A 25,985-nucleotide genomic window follows, 5' to 3' on the forward strand; every position below is an offset into this window, starting at 1 on the left:
ATTTCGTAATAATAAATACGTCTTATGAAGATATCTCCCCTTTATTCTATATGACATTGATCTTATCTCCTTTATCAACGCATGAGTGTTCCTTTATTTTTTGTACTTATTACAATCAGAAAATATTAATATTATTCTCCGAGGCTTCTTACATGTAACAGAGTTTTATTTACTGTAATACAAAACTCACCCAACCCCAATTTTAAAGCAAAATATGTGAGAAATGATATGATATTGGTTTGCGTGGGAAGTGAATTTTTAATAAACTAATTTACAGTAAAAGTACTGTGGTTATAAAAAATAATACTTTATTCCACTTAGTTTATTTTATTCACAGTTATACACTTCATACATCAGAATTGTATATTTTATATGAAGTCACGCGACAGACTACAGATGGCGCTGCAGATTGATAGCCACATCTATTTTTTAACTTCACAAAACGAAAACAGTGGGAGTAGTATGAAAACACAATTAAAACCTAATTATGAGGTTTAATTCCTCAATAATGAGGAAAATTAAAATGTTTGTGTGAGAGACAAACTAGTACATTGAAAATTTACAAAGGGATTCAAACACTTTCAGTTTACTCAGCAAGTCGATTACGAATACTGCTCTGCTGAACTATCGATATAATTTACTGATGTGATTAATGTTTAAATAACTTTAAAGTGAAAAGAGTTTAGCTATATTATAGTATTGCATAAATATAACGACTGCCTCATATATTCGTCCCTTTAAATTTATCACGGTTAAGTTATAACTTTAATTTTTGTTCAATTGTCTTTTTAAGACCTATCTGGCAAGAACGCCATCTTTTGGAATCTTATAAAACATTCGTCATTGAAATTTAATTCGAACATATTTTTTAAAAGTAATATAATATATCTTATTAAATTTACATTTCATTAATTAATATTTAGAGATATTCCACAAAGGAATATTTTGTCGTGAAACCGACTTAAGTTATTGATTTTAGATACGACCTTTAATGCGCAGATGCGCGTTTTTTGACTAGATGTACCTACAGAGGATTAGAACGCTGTGTGATTTAGATTAATTGAAGATGAAGTGTCGGTAGAATCTATCATTGATAAATACAAAAACTATAAAATCATACACTATAACATTTTTATATAATACATTTCAAATAACAAAACAAAAATGGGCAATACACAAGCAGGTGAAAAACAACATAAAACCGGAAAGTCACCAGCCAAAGGTAAACATTTTATAAGAAATTTAAACAGAAAAAGTTCCGGTAAAGAAACTAAGAAAAATGCTCGTAAAAAGAGCATCGGAAGGCGAGAAACTCCAGATAAAGAGTTCGATAAAACATCAGAATCCGATAACAATGAAACTATTGAGGCATCTGATAACGACACGGTCGAGTGCGTGTTCAAAACATCGACTGGCGAGGGGGGGGCGGGAACTAGTGTGCAGTCGGAGGTAACGGTGACCAGGTGCGAGTACTCCCAGCGGTCACCGACCCGCGACCACTCACACGCCGTCTCACCCGCCGAGAAATCCTCCTCGGACTCAGTATTCACGGACCCTTTAACGCCGCTCGCCGTAGAAGTCAACCAGTGTTATTACTCCGCCGAGAGCGACAGCGCTCCCGAAGAACCGCTCGTCACGAACCTCGCTCCATGCATCGATGCGCAACAGGTGACCTTGGCAGTCGAAGCCGGACAGACAACTATGCCTCACGATGATACTGCCACCCCGCTGTCATTTCATGACAGCATAGAAAAAGAAGAAAAACTTGACATTTCCGATGAGATTAGTGATAGAGATAATAATGAAACTGTTATGGGTGGCATTTTATCGAAGTCAAAGGAGGAAACCTTACCGCATAAGGATCATGAGTGTAATCATGAATTTCTGGAGAACCGGTTGAAAGCTTGTCCGGGACAGACCTCATTTACTATATCCAGGCACAGGAAAGTGGAGCTTCCACCGGTCGCAGATACCTCTCTTAATATTCTGGATGATGGTATGATATTGAATATCTTATTATTAAAATACGTGCAATTATAATATCATTAACACGAAGCGTTCACTTAACTAATTATAGAACCGCTTTCATTCCTTTTCATTTTGCGAGGCTCCTATTATAAATATAAGTAATATATTATAATAAGATTTCAATAAAATCTCTTTCTTTACTGTTATAACATAAATTTTAACCCAGATTAACATATTTTACTGTTAAAATTAAATAAAATTTAATATTAAAAATTCAGTAGCCTTATTTTGTTTATATTATTGTAAATATTAATATTATTTTAAGTATACTGTTATAAATAGGACCCGTTCCGTTGCCTCCGAAGAATTGTATTTTTTATTGTATGTACTGATATGCTGAAAAAGTACTAGATTTGTATCTTCAAGATTGTGAACATTACATATTTACTTTCTTAGTGTTATCGTCGTCTAATTTACATTCATTAAAAATAATAATTTTGGCTTTCTAGATAAGAAAAGCGTCATTCCAGTGTCAGTGATGGAGCGGTCCCCGATTCAAATGTTTTACGAAAAGTTGCATCTCTCACCCTCGATAAGCACACAGAGTCGAGGGTCGTACGTCCCAAGTTCGTACCGGAGAAACTTGATTTCCAACTATACCAAAAGTTTGAAGGTTTGTTTTTATCTTCTTTTAAAAGTTTTAGGATGTCATAACGCGTTAATTTTAACTATGCAGGTACCTATACTAAAATTAAAACTCTGCATGATGACGAAATTTCTAAATTGCTGGACACATTTTGAACACATTTTTTTTTTCCAAAAATTATATTACTGAATATATTATTCAGTTATTGTTATAAATTTGCCTCTTGGAATGAATAAACAATTTTTCGACTTATGTTCCAAATTATCATCATTTTATGTTAAAAAATAATAAAGGTTAAACTAATGGAAATAAATTATTTATAATTATAATAATTCTTTATAGCTAGGACACATAATCGAAGAATTAATCTTATTTAATACATAACATTTTATATCAAAATTTTAATTTAATTACCTTAAAGAATTTCTTTAATGTATATCCTTACCATCTCTTTTAACATATCTACTATTGTCAAATGCATTAAAACGAAATAAGTTTTTGAGTTTAATACAACTTACATGTGAAAAAAATAATATTTCAAATCAACGCCGGTAAAACATAGTTGAAATATTTGGTATCATCATACCAAACATTTAACAATAAAATAAGACTACAAAATCATCTGATTTGTAGTATTGTATATAAGAAATGAGTTATTACCATAAAATTTACAAGTAGAGTATTAGACGAGCCTCTTCAGTAGACTTAAAGTGAATAAACAAAGTGATAGCTTATCGTGGATGACTTTATATCTAAGCAGGTAATGTTAATAGCTCTCATTATCTGAATCAAGCAAATTTGCATCAGAATATACTGATAACGCATTAAAGCAATTTAGTCTGAGCCCAGAAGTGATCGTATCCTGTCTTAATAATATAATACAATGCAGTTGTCAAGTAATAGAGTTAATTTTTCAAATTCAGCAACCCATTTCAATTACGTGCAATTATTAAGCAAAGACCGACCTGCGAGGAAACGAATACAAGACATTGTTACTTTGTTAGGATTGCACAGCGATCATGTAGCCATTTTCAGTGCAGTTGAATCACCTCTTGATAAAGCCCGACATAAATTAAAAAATATATCAAGTGCTAAAAGTGCTTTAGTGTTACATGTGACCAAAAACTTGCGGATATTTTTCGTGAAACCAGTGTTGTGGCTAAAACTTTCATTTAATATATATGGAAAATATACTGATATGGCTATTGAATGGGATTTAGAAACCAGAACCGTAACAGTATTATCGTCTTGTCGAGGAAGGAGAAGATATTTATGGATAATAAATATCTCAAGTCCTTGTTATATAAAGTTTACTAAAAATCATTGGAGTAAGTTGTCGTATCACTATATAACTTGATTCATTTCATATCTATATTCAGACAATTTGTTATATGAACAATATATTTTCAAGTAATTAAAAGCTGCAAAAGGATCCTTTTTTAACAGAAAATATGATTTATTTGTTATCAATGTCTTGACGTCCTAACCTCTTTAATTCTTTCATGTGTACGGACAAAAAACTAGAAAGGGGTTTTGGTCCTATAAACAACAAAATTATCCTACATATATCCAAATGGATCCCCTGCAAGATAAATGAGAAATTTTTATACATAATTTTCCGGCCTTTATAATTGTTACAGTAAATTTAATAGATATATTATATTTATTATTTAGATGACTTATTTGGAATTATAATAAACTTTTTGATGTAAATGTTTTTCTACATTCGTGTTACATAAACATTTTGTAATATCTTTTTTTTCCATTACATATTTCCTTAATAAAAAATTATTTATTTTAAATAAAAAAATAAATAATGACCAGAATAATAGTTCGACATGAATAAAAAGGTTTCTTCAACTTTTATTTTCCAATATGTAATTTATTAAGTCAATTAACAAAATTTTATACTCGAATAAAAATCTCTATAAAAATATCACAGAAATGTAGTATTCTAGCAAGATCCATTCTGACAATGACGTATAAACAAAATATTTTCTGTCACATTGACAAATTGAAACAACAGTGGGTTAAAGCATAATTAAATTTCAGCAACAAGTTAATTAAAATTAGGATTCAGAATTATCAAGTGTTAAGTATGAGAATATCCAATATTCAGTGATATAAAATATTATATTTTATCAAAAACTCGTAAAGTTTCATCAATTAATAGTATTTTTTCTTTTTATGTTCTTTGCTTATTTGCACTTATATTTGCAAGCGTTAGGTAATAAATGTGTACGTTGTAGTAATAAATTAAACCATAATAAAAATATAATTTTCAGGGCAAATGCTTCTTAATTGGTTCGCATCATCCACATCTGAAGATAATCATTTGCGGAACATTCTCAACAGTCAGGATCTCAAAACACTTGGGGTACAATACTGTACGCACTTGCTGGCGGCCGGTGTCTTAAGACAGATACCTGACAAGGATGCTCCAACTGAGAAAATATTTAAGGTAACTTACGCTATATTACTTGTTTTTAAATATTTAATTATAGCATTAACACTTACAACTAATGTTGTTTTTAATTGTGATCTTAAGTGCTTATAAAGGATGTATTGAATATAAGTAATATATTCCTCATGTTATTTTCAGCCTAATCTAATGTATTATTGGTCACACATGGAGATGCCAGCATCTCAGCCAGTCACACCGGGAAGATTAGACATGTCCTCATGGCCGCCTGAACGTGATACACTTAACTTAAAAACACAAACACAAATCACCAACTATTGTACTATGGAGAACCAATATAACAAACAGCACAGTGAAGATGTTAATGACATAGCTGAGGCAAAGTTTGTTATATCACAGTTAAAAAGGAAACTTCAAGAATTAGAATACCAGTTGGAAAATTATAAAATGAGTCCACAAATTGGATTAATTAATAAAAAGATTAATAACACATTTATGTCGACTCCAGAAAATTTATCGAACAGGAATAAAATTGATTTAGTCAGTAGAGAGGTTCAAACAATAAATGATAGTGAAGTTATTAGGCTGTCAGACAAACCTGTGATAAATTATAAAGATGCAAGTACAGGTGTAAATGAAGATTGCAATTTAGAATTAAGTAGATTAGGTAAAAACAATGAATTGTATAATAACGATTTACTAGGTAAATCAGAAAAGAGATCTGAAAAAATAGAAAATTATTGTAAATTAAATAAAAGTCGAGATACTAATAATGCTTATCGGAATGAAGATATAACAAATATAAGTGGTAACGGCAATAGAAAGCTTAGTAATAGAGAAAGAGATTTACTAATCACGAATCTTACAAATCAACTATATAGTATAGATGATAATAATATTAATAATACATGTGAAAGCTCCTCGGATGCTTCATTCTTAAGTACAACAACAGAACTTTTAAGTAGCAGTAGTAACAGATTCTTGGACATCAATCAGGACAATATATCTAACTCATCTATAGAATTTCTTTGTAGAAATGATGATAAGAAAACTGATTGTAATATACAATCGTCAGATTTGAAAAATAGCATTATCCCAATACAAACTATAGAAGCAAGAGATGTTACGTTATCAGATATGAACCTCACATTGAAAGGTTCTGCTAAAAGTAATGATTGTCAATCTGCTGCTACACCACCGCCTCCGTACCCTGGGATGCTGCCATCTCCCCCACCTGCGCCAGGGACAATCCAAGATCAGTCACTTTGCAAGGAATCAAAATCACCTGACATAAAACAACAGTCATCAACACCAGCTAATCAACACAAAATCGACTTACTTGATGACAGTAAAGGTTCCCCAACACAAGATATTGTTAAAAGTTCCAGTATTGATGAATCTCCAAAATCAAACAGAAATCTAGACTGTTTCAGAGAAATCGAAAATAATGACTTAAAAGCTAAAAACTTCAATTCAGTCTCTTCAAACCAATATGATGAAAGGAAAAGAAATAGTATAAATTCCTCACTACCTCTCTCCAATGATAACGTGTTACCACCGCCACAATCACAAGAGTCCACAGTATTATCTCCTCAAGATATTAAAGTAGACGATACTAAAACGCCGGATATCCCTGGTCTAGAACCGCTGTCTTTAAAGTTGGAGTTACCGAGTACAGAATCACCAAAAACAGCGATAAGTCCGCATTCACCAGTAAAAGTTGTGGGTCCTCCACCCCCACCTATGCCTGGAACTGAGGGTCTCACACCAGTAATGCCAATTATGGGCCCCCCTCCCCCGCCAATGCTTGGAATGGGTCCCCCTCCTCCACCGATGCCTGGAATGGGCCCCCCTCCCCCACCAATGCCTGGAATGGGGCCCCCTCCACCACCGATGCCTGGAATGGGGCCACCTCCACCACCGATGCCTGGAATGGGGCCCCCTCCGCCACCGATGCCCGGAATGGGGCCCCCTCCACCTCCGATGCCTGGAATGGGGCCCCCTCCTCCCCCTCTGCCCGGTATGGGCCCTCCACCACCTCCCATGACTGGTTTAGGACCACCATCGCCACTAACACCTGGAATGCCTCCGCCGCCTCCATTAAATGCTGGACCTGTACCATTCCCAGCGCCACCCGTGGGTGGATGGAATATGCAAAGAGCAAGTTAGTAATATTTTATATATATATTTATATATTAAATTTTTATAACTAAAGTGAACCATTATGAACAATAAACTATTGGCGAAATTTTTACCTTACGGCTGCTTGAGGTAGGAAAATGTTCTGCTGTTTACACATTAATAAATAGTCCTTCATGGGAGGTGCGACATTAAAGTGCGACATTTCTCACGTAACATTTATTTGCTTGATTTGAAAATGCTCGTTAATGCTTAATAGAATAGTTTTATTTCTTTTTTGGTTTTATTACAAAACACCATCACAAACTGAATGACATGTTTCAGCTCTGAGGAAAACTCCCATAAAGCCCGCGGCTCCCATGAAGCCTTTATATTGGACGAGGATTTTAGCACCACCGATTCCCCCATCGTGTCAAGGCGATCCAGAAACATCGGGATTCAAACCGCTCTGGCTAGAAATAGAAGAAGCTAAATTGGACAACATAGACGAATTCGCTAATCTATTTTCACGTCAAGTCGTAAAAGCTCCCGTTAAGAAAAAGGTTGAAGTGAAGAGTAAAATACAACCCATCAAGATTTTGGACAGCAAACGTTCGCAGAACGTCGGGATTCTAGCTCAGAGTCTGCACGTGGAGTTCTCGGAGATCGAGAACGCTATCTATAACTTCGACACTTCAGTCGTCAGTTTGGAGGCTCTGCAGCAGATTTATGAATTGGTAAGACTTATGAATGTATATTAAACATATGTATCACTCTATAGGACGACAACACATTGTACATTTAATTAACAGAGAGCCAAAGATGAAGAGCTGATGATGATCAAGGAGCACTTGAAGACTAAACCCGGCGTGCCACTGGATAAGCCGGAGGCGTTCCTTCATGACTTATCCGGAATCCACAATTTCGCGGAGAGAATATCTTGTTTTACATTCCAAGCGGAGTTCGACGATGCAGCAAACACGATAATGCACAAATTAGATAATCTGAAGCACACTTGCGAGGTATTGTATATATATATATATATATATTTCTTAAAGCAAATTATCATAGTTGGTGGAAGAATCAACAACAATTTTTCCTTCTAGTTTCTTGTGACGAACGAATCTCTTAAGCAGCTGTTTGCTATCATACTGGCTCTCGGCAATTACATGAACGGGGGGAATGGTCAAAGAGGACAGGCTGATGGATTCGGTCTAGAGATACTTTCTAAATTGAAAGACGTTAAGGTAACTGCTAAAGTTCATAAAAATTTTTATACGAGGTCCCTAAAAAATACATAATGGGCCTCATCAAGGACAAACTACATTCTGCTTAAATGTTATTATTGCAAATACTTTCTTAATAACTATTCACTATTATTATATTTATATATATTGTGTATTGAAAATGTATCCTCAGTCGAAGCAGTCCCATATAACGCTACTACACTTCATAGTACGTACGTACATGCGCGTTTCGTCACTTGGAGCCCTACCGGTGCCGGAGCCCGGGGACGTTGCCCGCGCCGCCGCCCTAGACTTCGCAGAGGTCGCCACGAGTCTGAACACGCTGCGCACTAACCTTGACGGTAACAGTATTCACTTACATACTTTGAGTAACGCTGTTCCGTATGAAATTGATTCTGAAGAGGTCAACAATAGTCTGTGTGCTTTACTTATTCGCCATAGTTTATTAATCCATTATATTTTTGTTTCCTAATTAAATCAAGTAAAAATTTTAAAATTGTTGTATGTACCAGAGTGCCGAGAAAAGGTTGAAAAAGTTATCGAGACGGATGCACGGATACAAAAGACGGAAGACGAAAACGCGAGTTGTGAAAGTAAAAAAAGACTGGAAGTGTTCAAAGACAAAATGACGGCGTTCCTGAACGCTGCGGGAGAAAAACTTAAGACGGAAAACGATAACTTATCAGAGTGTAAAAATAAGTTTATAGCTACAGTGAAATTCTATCAATATTCTCCAAAATGTGGCAAAGTTGAAGATTGTGAACCGAAGGAGTTTTTTTCCCTTTGGACGTCGTTTTGCAGTGATTTTAAAGACATTTATAAAAAAGAAGAACAAATAGCTATTAAAGAAAAGTGAGTGTGCACATAAAATAAGTTGTTCAAAAAATTCTAACCTCTTTTAATACAATTACGTAGGACGTTACACTAGGAAAATATTAACTTATTTAGATTAAATATTTTTATCTAAATAAGTTAACTTTTATATATTTTTTTAAATAATAAATCGTCTCACGATATACATTTAATTGTCATAAATGTTTGTTTACAGATTAAAAGAAACTAAAAAGCTACAGTGCGAAAGAAAAGCGAATACCCAACCAAAAAAAGAGGGTGGTTTGAAAGCCCGTCTTCAGAAGTTGTCTAGCACAAAAAAATGAATCTAGGAAACAACACAGTCATAACTTTATTCACTACAGATGAATATGAATAAAAGACAAGTGTATGACATCACAAAAATAACTATAAATGTTTACAACGAATTTGGATTTCAAAACGGAATGTTACTTATCATTTCTACGTTTTCCTAAAAATATATCAACGTTACACTTGTAATTTTCATGTTTCAACAGCAGAAACTATTTTCTAACACGATATTGCTTTTGGCTTAAATAATTGTTATGTAACCTCTGAATTTAATTATGAATAATGTATAATAAATTCTTATGTTTAGTTAGTATGCTGAGAATAACAAATAAGTGCATTTAATGTTTGTCATATCTAATATAAATAAGATGTTTGGTTCGAGAGGTTCCAAGATGTGTATCAAATTCAATGGCTGTGGTCTTAGGATTTACAAGATCTACTCGCAAGCTATATTGTTGTGATTTCTTCTAGCACTTTGAGTATCGAGTATCGTTTTACTTAAGTGAAGGATAAAGACAGCTGTCTATAAATCATTTGTAAAACAAAAATTAAGATTAGTTTAGAATTTACTACAGGGGAATGTTTTATTGAATATTAGAATGCATTCCATTTATGAATGAATCACGTTACCGCCGCTGGACTTATACTCTTTAACAATACACAGTATAATGTGTAATAACTCTTTAATAATGTACCTGATATTATTTAACAGCAGCTACTTACCTGCTATATATTGTTTACAATTTTACCTACATACATGGTGCTTTATTGGTGTAACTAAGTTTTGTAAAGTACAGTAGATAGTGAAATAATACATTTTTTTTTTCTATTTAATAGTTTTTTATTCACTTATAGTCCAAACATTTGTTTTGCCATATTTTTTTTGTTTTTCTCACAAGTTTTTCAGCTTTGAGAGGATTATCCAACTTCAAAAGCGCAGTTTTCAGAGCTTGCCATTGCATGAAACTCAAGTGGGTAGTAAGAGATTTTTCATCAGAATTATTTCTGAATTCTTCTTCGTCCCTTATAAATTTCTGTAGACTGTTTCCATCGACAACATTTTCAATGTTATGATTAATTATTTTTTTCTCTTTTTGAACAGGATTTGTCTCGGTAGTGTCTTTCTTGTATAGTTTTTTAAACATTTCTCTTGATATAGCTACACCCTGGTCATTATTGACTTTTTGAGAGTTCTTCATAGTTTGTTGTCTCATATTGTCTACAATTCTGTCTTCAACAGGAAGTGTCATTTGTATGTCTGGTTTTTCAGTTTTAGCGGTTTTACTGGATGTTTTATTTATATTATTGACATATTTCAATATGCTCTCACAGAGTTCACCTTCTTCATCTTCAACTAAAATAGCATCTACATCTAAACTTAATTTCTGTGTCCATTCAAATCTGCCTTCTTTATTTATATTTTTTATATTAATCAATGTATCCAAGTTGTCTGGTATCTCATAATCATGTGCAAAAATACTTACACCTTTATCTGGTAGCTGATTTAAATATTGATGTAATCTACTATACCACTTACTAGAATGTTGAAGCAAAACTAAGCTGAGAGACCACACACGGCTCAATAGGGCATAAGGCATGAGACACATCCAGTGACTTTCCCCCCGTCTGATTCTATTCAAATAAAATATAGAAGCTTTTTTTGAGCAGACTGTTATTCTAAACATTATTTTGGAGAAAGTTATAAGACGTACTAATACATATTCTAACATTTGTTTTGTAGGGAAATATGGTGAAGATTCATCTTCAGATGGTAAAACATTAAGAAACTTTTGAACATCTTTTAGTAAACCCACAACTAAATATCGGCGTAGGGCAGTATTTACTTTCTTAAAGTTTTTGTAACCAATGTCATTTCGAAATTTCTTATCAAACTTATACACAAATCTTGAGAAAATTGCACTTTCCTTATGCAAAGGAGACTGCTTCGATAAAATATGAATAATAGAAGTACAAGCGTGTTTTAGGCCAATTAAATCTGTAAATAAAAACTTTATGATGTATAGAACAAAAAAATATTATATTTATAAATAAGGTGCTTACCAATATCGTAGTTACATTTAGATGTGTTAATTGGGGGTGGCAAAATAGATCGATCGTTCCAAGGCTCTAACATTATTTACAAAATAATAATGATAAAGGGACAGAATTTACTCTTGATATAACCTCAATACACAAGATATTTTTCACTAATTTGTTTCTTTTTTGCATTCAGTGTATTTAATTCTTGATTAAGTAATATTCGCGGTAATTGAAAAAAAAAATTGGGATACTATATTCTTTTTATGTTTTAATTTATAAATCTATTTCTGACATTCGAAAACTTCGCTACATTGATTACAGATAAATATAGATTATATCACATTATAGAGTGACACTTCAACTGTACCTGGCTATGTAAATGTATTAAATAGACTTTCTAACAATGCAGTCTAAATTCATTTTGTGCAATTTATAAGTAAAATAAAAAGTATAAGTATTTTTGGATTTTTTTTAGATCTGATAATAAAGTGTTTCATTTATAAACTATACTATTAACAAATCTTTTCATTTGAGGTGAAAATTTTTGTTAATAAATATATTCCTTGGATTAGAGGAATAACCAATTTAATAAGTAATTCATATTTGATGAATTATATATAATATTCGCTATGATTTTACGCTTGCCTATATATTTTATTTCAACTCAATTTTTTTTTATTTCTGATGAAAATCACCTCCAGGAAATAAAAGTTTTTTTTGCATTGGTCTTTATTTATTTATTACAAAATGTAACTTGCTTAGTTATAATATCCGGTCATGAACTTTCACCATGGGTACTTCAAAAACATTTTATTTATTCCATTCCATCCACGTCTTCTCTTATTAAACCTCCAAAAGGTGAATCTGGTGGAAGCCATTCACAGCTGGTGTCTTCTGATGAACATACCTGAAAATTAGCATATTTTGAATTATTTGTTAGTGAATCGTTTCAAAATTCATATTTAATCATAATAAATAAGCATACATTTAAATAAGTACTGTATTTTAATTTAAAACCTTTGTTATCATTTTCTTTTGTAAACAACATTTCTCTTATTTTACAGTAACCGTGGTCACAAAAACCAATCTGAAATACACCTTCATCGAATAGAAATAAAAACATTAAGTCCGGATTTTTTTTTATCAAGAACAGTGATATTAAATAATACTTGGATAATACTTGAATTAAATATTAAATTGATGATACATTTTCCGATACCTGACATTTGCAATTAACTGCTTCAACGTAGTGGTATAATTCAGTGCCGGGTTCTACACCGGCATCGCAATGGCGTAGTTTGACAGAGGCATGTTTTCTCTCGCCGTGGACACATACAGGGTGATGAGATTCCTTGTATGGAAATTGCCAATGCGCGATCTAGTGTTTTGATAAAAAATCAAACGGCGAATTGTTAACAGCACATAAATATGTTTATAAATATACCATAAAAGTGAGATGAAATCCTTCAATGTTTGTATTAGATTCAGATCTACAGATGTTACATAGGTTTAATTTGATGGATGAGGGATAAAATAATAGGTGTCATACAATACAATGTGTGTTTAGTTTAGTAATATATAAAATAAAATAAACATATAGATACCTCATAAGACAAACAGAATCCCCAGCATGAGAGAATCTTTACATCGTCCCAACACCGAAGACCGTTAAAATCCGTTTGTACAGCCTTATGTGTATATCGTTTCAGCTTACAGCGGTTATTGAGTGATGAACTAGCGCCGTCTGATACGCACCATATTGTCATCATCAGCAGTACTATTCTAAAACACCTTTTAGTATCTAACATTTTGTCTTAAATGTTTAAGTTCCTTCTGGGTTAAAACGTTTTCTTGGACTGTTTGAGTTCGGACCCTCTACAATTCCTTTTTATAGGGATACTGGGACTACGTCAAGACATTATTTCCATGTCAGTTCACATCAAAACAGCGCTCAAACCATTACTTTTGTAATTTAAATGATGGAAATTTAAGAACAGTCGCAAGAATTCATTAGAATCAGTAATTATTGCGCTTTGAATAATCAAGTCATATATGTATGTACTTAATTTTAAACATGAAAACTAAAGTGTGTCAAATTAAAGGAACCATTCGATAAAAACTTTTGAATTAATATCTTTGTAGATAGAAACAATTTATTTACACAACGCTAGAATTTAATCGTGTGAGCCTTTTCCTATTTATTGCTCATGGTAAAAAAAAATCTATTTTATATTATTTATACGACTACTTTCGCATTGAGTTATTTGAAAATGAGCTTCTCTTTATTTATAAGTGTTAGGTACAGGTTTTAATAATAATACTATTAACTATGAAAAGTATAATAACACTTTTTTTATATTTAATGTAGTTTTATGATATATCATTACAAATATTTCATACTATTTAAATATATATATTACACAATCCATTTTTTTTTCTTGTAGATTACGAACTTAAAAATAATTTTATAAATTTAAGAACTGGCCAATAGACGTTTCTTTTTTATTTGATAGATCTGAAGTGTTTACTTAAATAATATAAATTTCACTATTTTCATGACTTTTCTTAAACTTTGATGTATAAGGGATAATTGAATTTTACAGTTCCAAAATAATATGTACTGATAAAAAATATATTTAATAAAATCCTTAATAGTAAGAACAATGTTATGTTAAAGGTGTGTATACTAATAGGCTTGGCATTAACAATTTATTTATAAATACTTAAAATACAATTAAGAATAATTCCTTTGCAGAACAAAAATGAATACAGCTGATAAAAATATGTATTATCCCTCAAGTCCTAAATCTGTTAATAGTTTAAGAGGTTTGTAATAATATTACTTTTATAAGTATGACAATGTTATTAGCAATATTACATGATATTTTAAAATTAATTTATATTTTAAAGTATGTATTATATTTGAGCCCCATTTACATTGATAGAGGCTAACAAAATTATCTGAAATAATTTTTAAGACTGATGCGCTCATCAACGTTAAAGGAAATTGGTTTTGAAGGTAGATAGGATCTCTGAGAAGATAATCGAACTATCGATTAAAGTTAAACCTAGGAAACTCGGTATTTTAGAACTATGTATTTTTTTTTGTGAGAACCCAGTTTTTTTTTCAAAATATAATGACAAAATATAGTTAATATTAGTATCGGTGACCTATTGCTTTTAGAACTCATGAGACAACTAGGGTTTATTTAATTACAAGCATATTCTATTGTAGGGTTTATTATAAATATGGAGGAGAAAAATCCTAAAATATTGTTTAGCAGCGGAATTTTAGCTTAGAAATGATTATTAATATAGAGTTAGCAGTTTTGTCCATTAAGCTAAAATCTGCTATTGCAATAACTAATTCATACTGTGATGTGATAGCAATCTTTAGGAAAAGTCATTTTCTGATTTGACTTTGACACTTGTATGTTTATAGTAAATTGTATGTGAAGTCTGTAGCTATCTGTTCAATTATCTTTAAATTATACAAGGTTTATATTTGCAATGATCCATCTGATCCTATACCGTAAATCATATTTGTAAATTCTGTAACAAGTAATATGTCACGTCGTACACCTACAAAATCACGAGTAAAAATTTGTAACAAATCTGTATTTCATCTCCAAGATAAAAAAGCAGACGAAAATGAACTATCTATTGGTTTAATAAAATCTGCGAAGCGTACAGGACAACTCAGTTTATGTAATAGAGGCCTGGGTACAGGTGAGATTGAGACTGCTTTACATTTTATCTACAACAGATAACATTAATATTTGATTTTTCTTAAATATTTTCATATATATGAATTTCAGTTCCTGAAAATGTTTGGAAAGTTAATGATTTGGTTATGGATGATACAAAAGATGTGGATTTTTCAAGATCTCCTCGAGATAACTGGTGGAATGCAGAGCCATTAAAAATGCTTGATCTTAGTTCTAATGTTATTAAGATCATCTCACCCAATATAAAGTTACTATCAGAACTTATAACATTAAAGGTAAGGTAAAATATTATAATTTTTTATTAATGTAAAGTCTAACAGTTCCTAGGCAATTTCTTAAATAATTTCAGCTTCATGATAATGCCATTGAGAGTATTCCTCCTGAAATTGGTGAATTAAACAATTTATCCAATTTAAGTTTAGACCATAACAGATTGGAATGTTTGCCAAAGGAGTTTTATAAACTGACTGAAATGAGATGGCTGAGTATTTCTTATAATTCAATAAAAAATATTGAACCAGATTTCGGGGACCTTGTAATGTTGACTTTCCTGGTAAGTTTTAAGTAATATCTGGTATCTGTCCATTGAAGTGTCATAAAGTACAATTTAAATAATTTTAATTTGAGTAAAGAATTATATGTATTGCTAGTTTTATACTTAGTACATCAGAATATATATTTTCTTCAGACTATACCAAAAAAAAAAAAAATCTCTTTAAAATATATTTCAAAACATGCATCTATTAATTAACAAAATTTGACTTCACTACCAATTTTATGTACAATAAAAATTACAAAATATATGTAATTTTTATTGCACATAATAATCTCATAGTTAACAAAAAGCATTAAATTAATCTGCTTCTTAATAATATAATGACTATAATATTTTTTTTTCAATTTAAGAAACTTAAGTAACAATTATACATGTATTTATATATGCAGGATTTATCTCATAATAAACTGACTTCTCTGCCGCCCGGAATGGGTTATTTAGTACGCTTGGTGGATTTAAACCTGTCTTATAATGAGCTTACCGAACTTCCGCCGGATATTGTTAATCTTAGAGGTAGAATATTATTTTTACTGACATATTAATAAATTCCATGGCATTTTTTTTATTAAACTCAGGAAAAAATTTAAATCAGTCACAACTTAAATATAGTGTCAGAAAGTTTGTTTAATTTATATACAAGTAATGTTATCACTGTAAATGTAATAAGACAATATATTGGCTTGTTTTCAATTACGTCCTGATAGAAAAAAAAACTTGTAAATGGAACTTATATAAAATAATATTATAATAGATAAAATACGTTAATTTGTTTTCTATTTAAGATTTGAAGAAATTTAATGTGAGCAATAATGATTTGAAGAAGCTACCAGCGCTCGGAGAACTTAGAAAGATGGAAACCTTAGATGCTAACCATAATGCAATTGAAGAATTGCCTGATTTCTATGGCTGTGTGGCCTTGAAGGAAATCTACATCGCTAATAATTTCATAAAGGTATTAATACCAGTTATACAATATAATCTAACCTATATTGTGTGTTATAGCCCTTATATAGTGCCTTATTTGGGTCATCGCCTCTATAGTTACCTCTACATGTTGTTTAAGACAGTTTAATGGGTGTACAGAAAATAAATAGTTCTGTAATGTACTGATTAAGTATATCATGTTTAGAAATTTATCAGTAGCGAATAAATATTTGTGATTAATTTTGTTTTTACAGTATTAAAATGTTTCTCTATTTTTATTTCTTTGCCAGGAAATCACAGAGGAGTTTTGTGATCAGATGCAGCATTTAAATGTGTTGAATATCAGGGACAATAAACTAGAAGTGCTTCCAGAGAACATATCACTGCTTCAGAATCTTAAGAGATTTGATTTATCTAACAACAATTTAAACAAGTAAGACCTATATGAGAATAATGTTAATATTTTGGATAGTTGTTATGCTTACGTTTAAATAACATACAAGCCTTTAAATATATGATTTTCTTTACACAAATAAAAGTGAAAACAGTTGGAATTTAAGTAAAAATATAAATTTGTTAGAACATTCTTGCAAGATCTAATTAAATTTCATGTAAAATAAATGCTAAAATTAGCATTATATATCGCGAAAGTAAAATTCTGAAGAATAGTAGTGTTAAAGTTGATAAGGAAATATGGATTATAAGAACACAAACAGTACTTTATATTGCACATCAATAAAGAGTTGATAAATTTCTAGATTGCCGAAAAATTTGGGTCTCCTATCACAATTGCAGAGCATCAGTATGGAAGGTAACAAGCTGTCGTTTGTACGGCAGGATGTTATCCGAGGGGGCACGGACAGGATGATGAAGTATCTGAGAGATCGGATGGCTGAGGAAGTGGTGGGGGAGGCGAGGCTCAATGAGAACAACTGGCCAGATAAGTATGTGTGCATAGATGAGCGACTACTGTAACTCTAGACTTGTGACTATTTTATACTCGAGTTTTGCTTAAGTCTCTAGTTGCAGTAGGTATTTTACAGAAATAAATTCTTTTATATTTAAGTTAATATGAATGAATTGAATCACATAAGAATTTAGAGTCATTTTAAATAATTTTTTATTTTCCATTAGATACACATTGAAGAAAAGTCAAGCTTTGATTGTACCAGCAAAGGAATTGGCATCCGTGCCTGAAGATGTGTTCGTAGCCGCGGCGCAGGCGGAAGTACATGTCATTGATCTATCGAGAAACAAGTTAACAGGGCTGCCAGCGGGGTTAGAAATCAGTTTGTAAATGCTAAAACTTAAAATGTTAGGGTTTAATATAGAAGTGATGTAAGGAATTCCTGAAAGTGGTAACCCTATTTGAATGTATGATGCCTCTTTTCATTAGACTTGTAAGCGAAATGCATTCCACAACCATTGTTCATATTGTTGATTTATTTGTGTTATGAATGTGGAGGCAAATACAAAGATATCGACTCATAATAAGATCAAGTGATTTCAATCTCTGATGGCGTAGTTTTAATAATAGTAATAATATTTTCAAAGCCGTTACAAAAAAAAAATAAGAAATTAAATAATTAAAGTCCTATAAAACCAGCATAAAAACGGAAAAAAATTACCACGAAGTTACAAAACGATGTAACGCCTTTGAAACTTGTTTAGTCATGGAAATTTCATGACCAACACTACTTTATGACGTCATATCCATACCTTGTACCACAAAATTCAAAACATTTTCCCTCAGGTTCCACCTGGTCCGGGATACGTTGACACAGTTGTTGCTATCATCTAACAGCATAGAGGTGGTACCTCCAGAGATCAGTGCTTGTAAACACTTGCAATACATCGACCTCGGGAAGAACTGTCTCACAGATCTTCCCATGGAGATGAGCGATTTGAAGAATTTGAGGGAACTGGTGATATCTAATAACAGGTATATATCTATTTGCACGAATCAAGAAATGTCATAGCATATAAAGAAGGATTGTCTTCGAATTATTTCCCATGTCTTAATGGGTCGACGAAATAACTTGTTGGACATAAATTTTATCAATTTATTTAAATACAAATACTTTTTTTTTTTTGGTAGGTTTACTAAGATTCCTCGCTGTGTTTACGATTTGGAAAATTTAGAGATTTTATTGGCTGCCGAGAACCAAATAACAGAGATCAATGTATCTTCGGACGCTTTGGCCAAGTTGAAGAAACTGGCGGTATTGGATCTCACTAACAACAGTATTATTACCGTGCCGCCTGAGCTAGGGAACTTTACGCATTTACGGTAAGCAAACGAGGATTTTTAACAGTAAATCGAACTATTAATTAAGTTTAACTTTAGGGAGTAATTGATAAGAGAATATGCATGAAAGTTAGGAAGAAGAGTTTTTCAAATCATTATGAGAATTAAAATATTCAGGTCCTTTCTTTTGGGAGTATAAGGAATGTTATTTCAACAGAGAAGTGTAATCGATGCAAAAAATCATATATTTTTTTGATACAAAAATATATCAAAGAGGAATATTTTATATTTTATTGGTCAAACTGCTCCAGAAAAGATGTTTTTAATTTATCTAAGCGTTCTCAACAGCTGTTTAAACTTTTTTGGATATAGTTGTTTTCCTCTTTGCCTGCTGCGATCTTAACTTCTGTTTTCGTCTCTGATTTTGGCAGAGCCTTGCATCCATTTTGGTTCGAGTAATGTTTGTCCGATGGCTGTATAAATATAATAATAAATATCAGTCTAATCATTATTGCCACTTCTAAAAGCAGCTCTTCTTTCACAACCGCTGACATTTGCTATATTTTTTGTAATTACCCTCAGCCACTTTGATCCGGAGTTCTTGTTGTTATTCATCAGCTATATTTATAATTTTGTTAATTAATTTAAACATCTGCAACATCCCTTATGTTGCGGATGTCTGTGCGCGACCTCTGCGCGTTTGCTACTATGACATAAAGAAAAAATCTACTTTCATGAAAACCTTAGTCTCAGTTTTCCTAATTTTAATAATTTCTATGCTAACCCGATCTTTAGTTACGTTCGTCCGCTATATTTTGGACTTAATCTGATGATTTACAAAAATTTTCTTTTTTTAAGTTTGTTATTACCTTTTACCAGTAGCCAGGTGCGTTCTGATCGTTTTACAATTTAATCTCTAACTGAATAAAATCTACGTATCTTAGGTAGGTGAACTTTAAGTTTAGATACAAAATCCTCGTCCGAATATAATGACTTTTTTCGCTTCAGTAGTTTTTTAATTTCATTTAAGATTCAAAAAAGTTTATCTTATTCTACACAAACTCATATATTGACTTATAACCTATTTTTTAAACATGTCATATGTCACAACAAAAATTTGACCTTTTCTACGTTCTTACAAAATAGTTGTCCGTAATAGAGAATTCACTCAAGACAAAAATTCTACAAGAAATAATGTTGACATTGGCTTGTTGATCCATAGCAAATTATTTTATATTCTTTTTAAGGCTCTTTTATGGGGTCTTCAATTTTTTTTTGTAATCTTTGTTTTCGTGCGTTTTTAATGTCATTTTCAACTCCGCTAGCAGGTAATGGCCGAAAATAATTTTCTTTACAATACTCTGATAACCATAGCTTTCGTTTTTCGTCCCGATTTTCCTTGTGTTTTTTTATATATACCACGAGAAAGTTTTTACCATAGCCTACTTATACGTAATGTTAACAGACCAAGTGTTGTTAGATGTAAAAATCTCATAGTAATTTTAATAATTTTACTTTTGATATAATCTAATTAAAAGAGGCCATTGTTATGAAATCGTTTTGTCCAATCATAATTGATTTTAAACGACGTTTTATCTAAGTGATTATTTAATTAATATATAATAAACAACCACGAATTAGTTTCTGAAAGTCTTAATGATTTAACAATCGTCTCTAAGTATTTGTTTTGGCTTCTGACATGTCTTGATATTGATTTTTTCATCAAATAGACCTCTTTTGGGATTTAATCAATACATATTTTTATTTAGAAATTAAACAAATCAGAAAGTCATACACAAAGCACACAGGAATAATATTATCGTATTTTTTTTAAATTTAAACATAATGCATAAGTATTTTTTGCCAGTATTTGTAGATACTCAGTTTTGATTTCTGGCACCAACAGATTTTTTTTTTATATTAACCAATATTTTATATAATTTTTACCGAGACAATTGGAAAATTTGAATATATTTTTAATTATAAATTTGTTTTCAGATCTTTGGAACTCATGGGTAATTGCTTCCGTCAACCGAGGCACGCCGTCCTTACTAAGGGCACGGCTTCCATATTGTCATATCTTAGAGATAGAATACCTACGTAACTCAAATATACTACGCCTAATATTCTACACACACTATCTACACCCTCAACCTGCACAGCTAAAAAAAGTTTGTCCTTGTGACAGTGACAGTTGATTGTCAAAAGGGACGGTGACATTGACAGTTCTTTGATGTTTATTGTCTTTTTTTATCGCCTACGTATCACAATTTTTACTGTTTTTTTATATTATAAACAACATAATAGACTCTTTACTTCCTGAAAATAACGATACGTAGAAAAATACTATTGTTCACGGCAGAATGATTTGTCTGTTGCTTATAAATGTTCATACGTGGTTACATCGACGATTTCTCAACAAAATACCTTGAAAGTAAAGTGGTTAGGTTGCCGACGTGTGTTCGTAGTAGGTATACGACATATTTTTTTTACGTGTACTTGATTTGATGTTGTCTTTTTAACCGGTGTGATATTTTTTGCTTAAATTTTTTTAAATATCTAATATAAACATGACAAAATTATTTTACTCATATTTATACTATTCTTTAGCGACTATTTCTTATGTAATCAATGAAATACATTTTTTCTTTTACGGGTTTTAAGAAAAATATTCTTTCTTGAAACCTTTTGCTGTCAAAGTTACGTGAAGAAAAAAAATCAGTTGTCTTTTTTTTTCAAAAAGTAAAAATTGTACAATATCTAAAAAGCTTATGAAAGCCAATTTTTTTTTTATGAATTCGTGATAGATACAAGATGTCTATTAGTTTAAGGCTGCGTTTACACTAGGGATATTCGAAGAAGTAAAATATAAATGTAAATTTTTATAATTTGCATAACTAAACATAGATGGTAAATTATTCACAATTATAAGTAAATTCGGGATAGGAGCATGTGTGCTATGCTAATATCGATTTAATTAATAAAGTGTTAAGTCCATTTTCGCATATTTAAAATTTTTATTTAATATATCTTTGATGTGATATAATAATTGTGGTTTTTAACGTAAAGCTCTATTGTAAACGCACCCTTAGTGTTGCCATTAAAAGCTTGCCAAGTCAAAAGCCAAAGTAGCCAAATTTATAAAGGTACCTGATGACCACCGCTGTTATTATTTTTGTTTTTATTGCTTGTTATTTAAAAAAAAAGTTATTTATTAATTTAGATGTTTATTTATTTTAAATTGTTTTGTTATTTAAGGATTTCTCGTGATATTAAATGAGAGTATTAGAAATTTCGAAGAGAATAAATCGTATAGCTAATTGCCAAATGCATTATTGGAATATTAACACACGCTATTTTTGATATATTTTTACTAATATACAATCATGAATGACTCTATTTAAATATATGAAGCGGCAGTCTATAATAACGCCACTGCTTGCTAACTTAAAAAAAAAAAAATGATAGCGCTCATGTTACAGTATTAACTTGTATAAAACTATAAAGGAGTTTTCTCGAGAATTATAATGCTGTTTAATAATATATAAAAATTTTAATATCATAAAATACATATGCAATATATTTTATTCACAATTCATATTGAATAAATTAGAAGTCGCGGGATGAGGGTGAGGGGCGAGGGGTGGGGCACGCGTGATATAATAATAAAATCACTTTCGAAAATCGCCATAATAACAATACTTTATATTGAGCTTCGTTTAAGTTGCACTATATATTAAAATCGAGTGGTTTTTTTTTTTATAAAGCCTCTTTCGTAACCTCTTTGGTAATTTTCTTTAGCCTCCGAAAGAAAAAAAAATGGAAATGTCAAAAGGTTTTGACGTGTTTGCTTCAAATCATATACACAAGCATTAATCATTTCAAAATGCTCGGGAGTCTCGTGTATTGAAGCCATATTGAGAAAAAATGTTACTTAAAATTTTTGTCATTTATATGTGCCTATATTGTTAAGAAAAAAATTAAATAAAAAAATATTACTTACAGATCGAGAGTATAATAAATAATTTGACAATACTTTGAGATTGCAAGAAAATTGCTAAATATGGTTAAATGCTAAATATCTATTTATATATATGTAGCTAGCTGAATCACATATTGATACAAACATATAGTTATTGTTATATTTTTCTGTGCAGTTGTTTATATTTAATATTTATTCGCCTTACAATTGTTAACAGATGCCATTTTCCGTATTTTATCGTGAAGAATGACAATACGTGAATTATACACATTTTAAAAATTTATTAGATTCTGACTCATAAAACGTACATAGAAGGTATTTCGTGTAAAGTAATATCAGACACTATTACTATGAGTTTGCAGTGATACTAAATACGCGGTTACCAGATTTTCACTCGGAAACGAAACTCAATATTGAAGTTTACGAGCAAAGAACTGCGTGCTGTCCGCGTGTAATCTTACGATGCAATCTCGTAGACGCTCTGATGTTACAGGTTTATGCATAATATTTGTTATGTGATCATATCAATTAATAGACTGATTGTTATTATTTCAACAATCGACATATATTCAGCGTTTCTCGACGGCGTTTTCCCGCTCTTTTTTGGTCGTAAATACTTTCAAAACAATGGTTACTGTGCTTAAGTTAATAGTAACGATTGATAGGCTTTCACTTCTATATATATTTAAAAGCTTAGTGCGGGTGTTGCCTATCTTAAAATCAACAGTCAGCGTATTTTAACACGCCGCATAGCCGTTTATTTACCAGCTAAATCAATGTTCATCAGCATTAAATACATGAAGACAAAATAATTATAATTAAACACAAAAAAATATTAACCAAAAAGTTTTATGCTGACTTCTGCGTGGATTCCGTTTAAAGAGGAGCTGAATCATTTATTTATGAATTATTGTATTCATCACGTCTGTAACGATATATTTTGTTTGTAACTTTTCACTATTCTACACCGCTGTTAAAACTTTTGTATGACGCCTTAATTGAAAATCATAAGCGCACAATAAATAAATAAAAGCAAAATGCATTTGTTTCATTTATTACAACTGAATTAAATATATGATTGTAAAGAAATATATCACAATTATATTTTAAATGTCAATTCACTTTTGAAAAACCATTTTAGATTCGCTATTTTTAAATTTAGAATTACAACCAAAACTCATGACCTAACCGAAAAGGAACGGGTAATGTCTGTAAATGAAAAAAGTATTAAAATTTATTATAAATTAAGATAATTTAGCTCTACCAGTCTCAAATAAGATAGTTAAGCCCGCAAAGTTCGTTGAAAGGATTCGTTAATGAAACGTCTACAACTATATGTCTATATGTTTTGGATTCTGACAGACAATAACTTGCGAAGTAACGTTCTTACGCTCGACTTACATTACGATCGTGATAAGCTTGGTAGTCGAGTTTTTTGGTCTGTCTGTTCACGCAAGGCGAGGCATTCTTCTTTGTATTTACATAACAATGACCAATGTAATCGAATTAACATAACAGATCGTTTTGTAGGTCACCACATAATAGACAGGACGAACGCATATTTGATGAATAAAGTAATAAACATAATTTTATAGTCGCCAATAAATATGGAAGCGGTTTCAGACAATGGAGGACAGGTTCTTAAGGATCCAGATATTCATCATGCCATTAGGCTCTAAGACAGAAAGTAAAACCTTTCGTCTATATTTCTATTCTAAATTTATATCCTTTCGTTTTGTGAAAGCTCAATTTTTTTATAATATTATTTTCAAAACTTAGTTAAATTATTTATCTCAGCTTTTTAATAACTAATGCTCTTAGATATATAAATATTATACTAACTAAAGGTTATACTTTATAAGACAATTCCCTTTTTCGTATTCTTATTAATAATCAATATATCAGAAGTTGTTATGTGGTCTTTTTTTATTACCTTAGTTGTAACTAGCTGTTGCCCGCGGCTCCGTCCGCGTTTTGGTCGCTTTTCGCATAACCATATATACATCAAACGTAAACTTGACCATAACTTCTTTTTCCCTGTGAAAACCGCGTTCAAATGCGTTGAGTAGTTTTGAAGTCATAACGTACCAGACAGACAGACAGACAGACAAAAATTCCAAAAATTGATCTTTTTGTTTCTATGACTCTTCTTTAATTGCCTCCTATCAGTTTTTTGGAAAAATATTTAATGTACAGACATTCGATTTTTTCTGTCTTATTATAAGTATAGATTAATTTTTGGTCATCAAACAAATCTGTAATTTTATTGTAATGAGTGTTTCAAGATTTTTAAACTAATATTAATCGAGGAAAAATGCATCGCATATCTTATGGTGACAAAGTTAACCTATGATTACGAAATGCATGCAATTATAAAGTATTTACGTATAATATACATATTATGTTATGTTGCGTTACTATGACCAGGTTTTTTCAATGGCGGTCTCGTTTATTCCAACTAAAATGTAAACGTTTACGCGATTGTTTCACTGATTTGCAATTTATGATTTTCGGAAGTGAGATTATATCGCTTGCTTAAACAGTGGACTAACACATTGCCGAAATTTTACGCGATTACAAATAATACAATCAACGATCTGTATTTATGAATAAAGTGTTTGTTAAAAATACAAAATTTTTGTAATTATTACATAGTTATAAGAATTATTCAAATACCTTCATCAAAACATCGTTAATCGGTAAATCGATAGGCATATTTGTGATAGTTCTGTAACTCTGCAATGTCAAACAGAAAGGATGTGGTCGTGTCTATCAAAGGTATAAGTAAGAATATATTATTAAATCTAATAATAAGAAAAATAATTTATACAAAATTTAGGAGACGGATATTCGAGTTCCTTTTCAAATTACTCAAATTACACGTCACATGCCACTAGTAATAGTAAGCAAAGGATGCTTTTGCAATACAGTGAAAATTATTACCCATCAGTAGGTACTACCAT

General features: G+C 31.2%; 5 protein-coding genes and 1 long non-coding RNA gene across 8 annotated transcripts; 4 read left to right on the forward strand and 2 right to left on the reverse strand.

Annotated features, from left to right (window-relative positions):
- The first annotated feature begins 991 nt into the window (after positions 1-991).
- On the forward strand, positions 992-2,769 carry LOC133319556 (uncharacterized). The gene is made up of 3 exons (XM_061524576.1): positions 992-1,996; positions 2,478-2,594; positions 2,705-2,769. The coding sequence occupies exons 1-3, from the start codon at positions 1,165-1,167 to the stop codon at positions 2,767-2,769; spliced, it is 1,014 nt and encodes a 337-aa protein (XP_061380560.1). The 5' UTR covers positions 992-1,164.
- Positions 2,770-3,462: 693 nt separating this feature from the next.
- Positions 3,463-10,373, forward strand: LOC116768303 (protein cappuccino). Of its 3 annotated transcripts, none has more exons than XM_061524851.1 (9): positions 3,463-3,942; positions 4,900-5,075; positions 5,217-7,200; positions 7,500-7,891; positions 7,967-8,176; positions 8,261-8,401; positions 8,574-8,742; positions 8,914-9,253; positions 9,450-10,373. In XM_061524851.1, the coding sequence occupies exons 1-9, from the start codon at positions 3,498-3,500 to the stop codon at positions 9,556-9,558; spliced, it is 3,966 nt and encodes a 1,321-aa protein (XP_061380835.1). In that variant the 5' UTR covers positions 3,463-3,497; the 3' UTR covers positions 9,559-10,373. The 3 variants fall into 3 exon arrangements, with proteins under 3 accessions (XP_061380835.1, XP_061380839.1, XP_061380843.1); XM_061524855.1 differs by lacking the exon at positions 3,463-3,942 and adding an exon at positions 4,607-4,710; XM_061524859.1 differs by lacking the exon at positions 3,463-3,942 and adding an exon at positions 4,650-4,705.
- A 16-nt stretch (positions 10,374-10,389) lies between these two features.
- LOC116768304 (uncharacterized) lies at positions 10,390-11,909 on the reverse strand. The gene is made up of 2 exons (XM_032658989.2): positions 11,606-11,909; positions 10,390-11,540 (listed from the first exon to the last, which is right to left on the reverse strand). Exons 1-2 carry the CDS (start codon positions 11,676-11,678, stop codon positions 10,390-10,392), a joined length of 1,224 nt encoding a protein of 407 aa, XP_032514880.2. The 5' UTR covers positions 11,679-11,909.
- Positions 11,910-12,317: 408 nt separating this feature from the next.
- Positions 12,318-13,567, reverse strand: LOC116768569 (glycoprotein hormone beta-5). The gene is made up of 3 exons (XM_032659311.2): positions 13,189-13,567; positions 12,804-12,962; positions 12,318-12,491 (listed from the first exon to the last, which is right to left on the reverse strand). The coding sequence occupies exons 1-3, from the start codon at positions 13,390-13,392 to the stop codon at positions 12,399-12,401; spliced, it is 456 nt and encodes a 151-aa protein (XP_032515202.1). The 5' UTR covers positions 13,393-13,567; the 3' UTR covers positions 12,318-12,398.
- Positions 13,568-14,121: 554 nt separating this feature from the next.
- On the forward strand, positions 14,122-14,410 carry LOC133319467 (uncharacterized). Its single transcript, XR_009753066.1, has 2 exons — positions 14,122-14,261; positions 14,340-14,410. It is a non-coding gene; the product is annotated as an uncharacterized LOC133319467 (long non-coding RNA).
- Positions 14,411-15,013: 603 nt separating this feature from the next.
- Positions 15,014-24,060, forward strand: LOC116768435 (leucine-rich repeat-containing protein 40-like). Its single transcript, XM_032659159.2, has 11 exons — positions 15,014-15,313; positions 15,403-15,587; positions 15,662-15,865; positions 16,258-16,381; positions 16,651-16,820; positions 17,083-17,225; positions 17,551-17,736; positions 17,927-18,070; positions 18,546-18,734; positions 18,891-19,082; positions 21,039-24,060. The coding sequence occupies exons 1-11, from the start codon at positions 15,151-15,153 to the stop codon at positions 21,142-21,144; spliced, it is 1,806 nt and encodes a 601-aa protein (XP_032515050.1). The 5' UTR covers positions 15,014-15,150; the 3' UTR covers positions 21,145-24,060.
- The last annotated feature ends 1,925 nt before the right edge of the window (positions 24,061-25,985 follow it).

The sequence above is a fragment of the Danaus plexippus genome, chromosome 4, assembly GCF_018135715.1.
Source record: "Danaus plexippus chromosome 4, MEX_DaPlex, whole genome shotgun sequence".
NCBI classification, from domain to species: Eukaryota; Metazoa; Arthropoda; class Insecta; order Lepidoptera; family Nymphalidae; genus Danaus; species Danaus plexippus.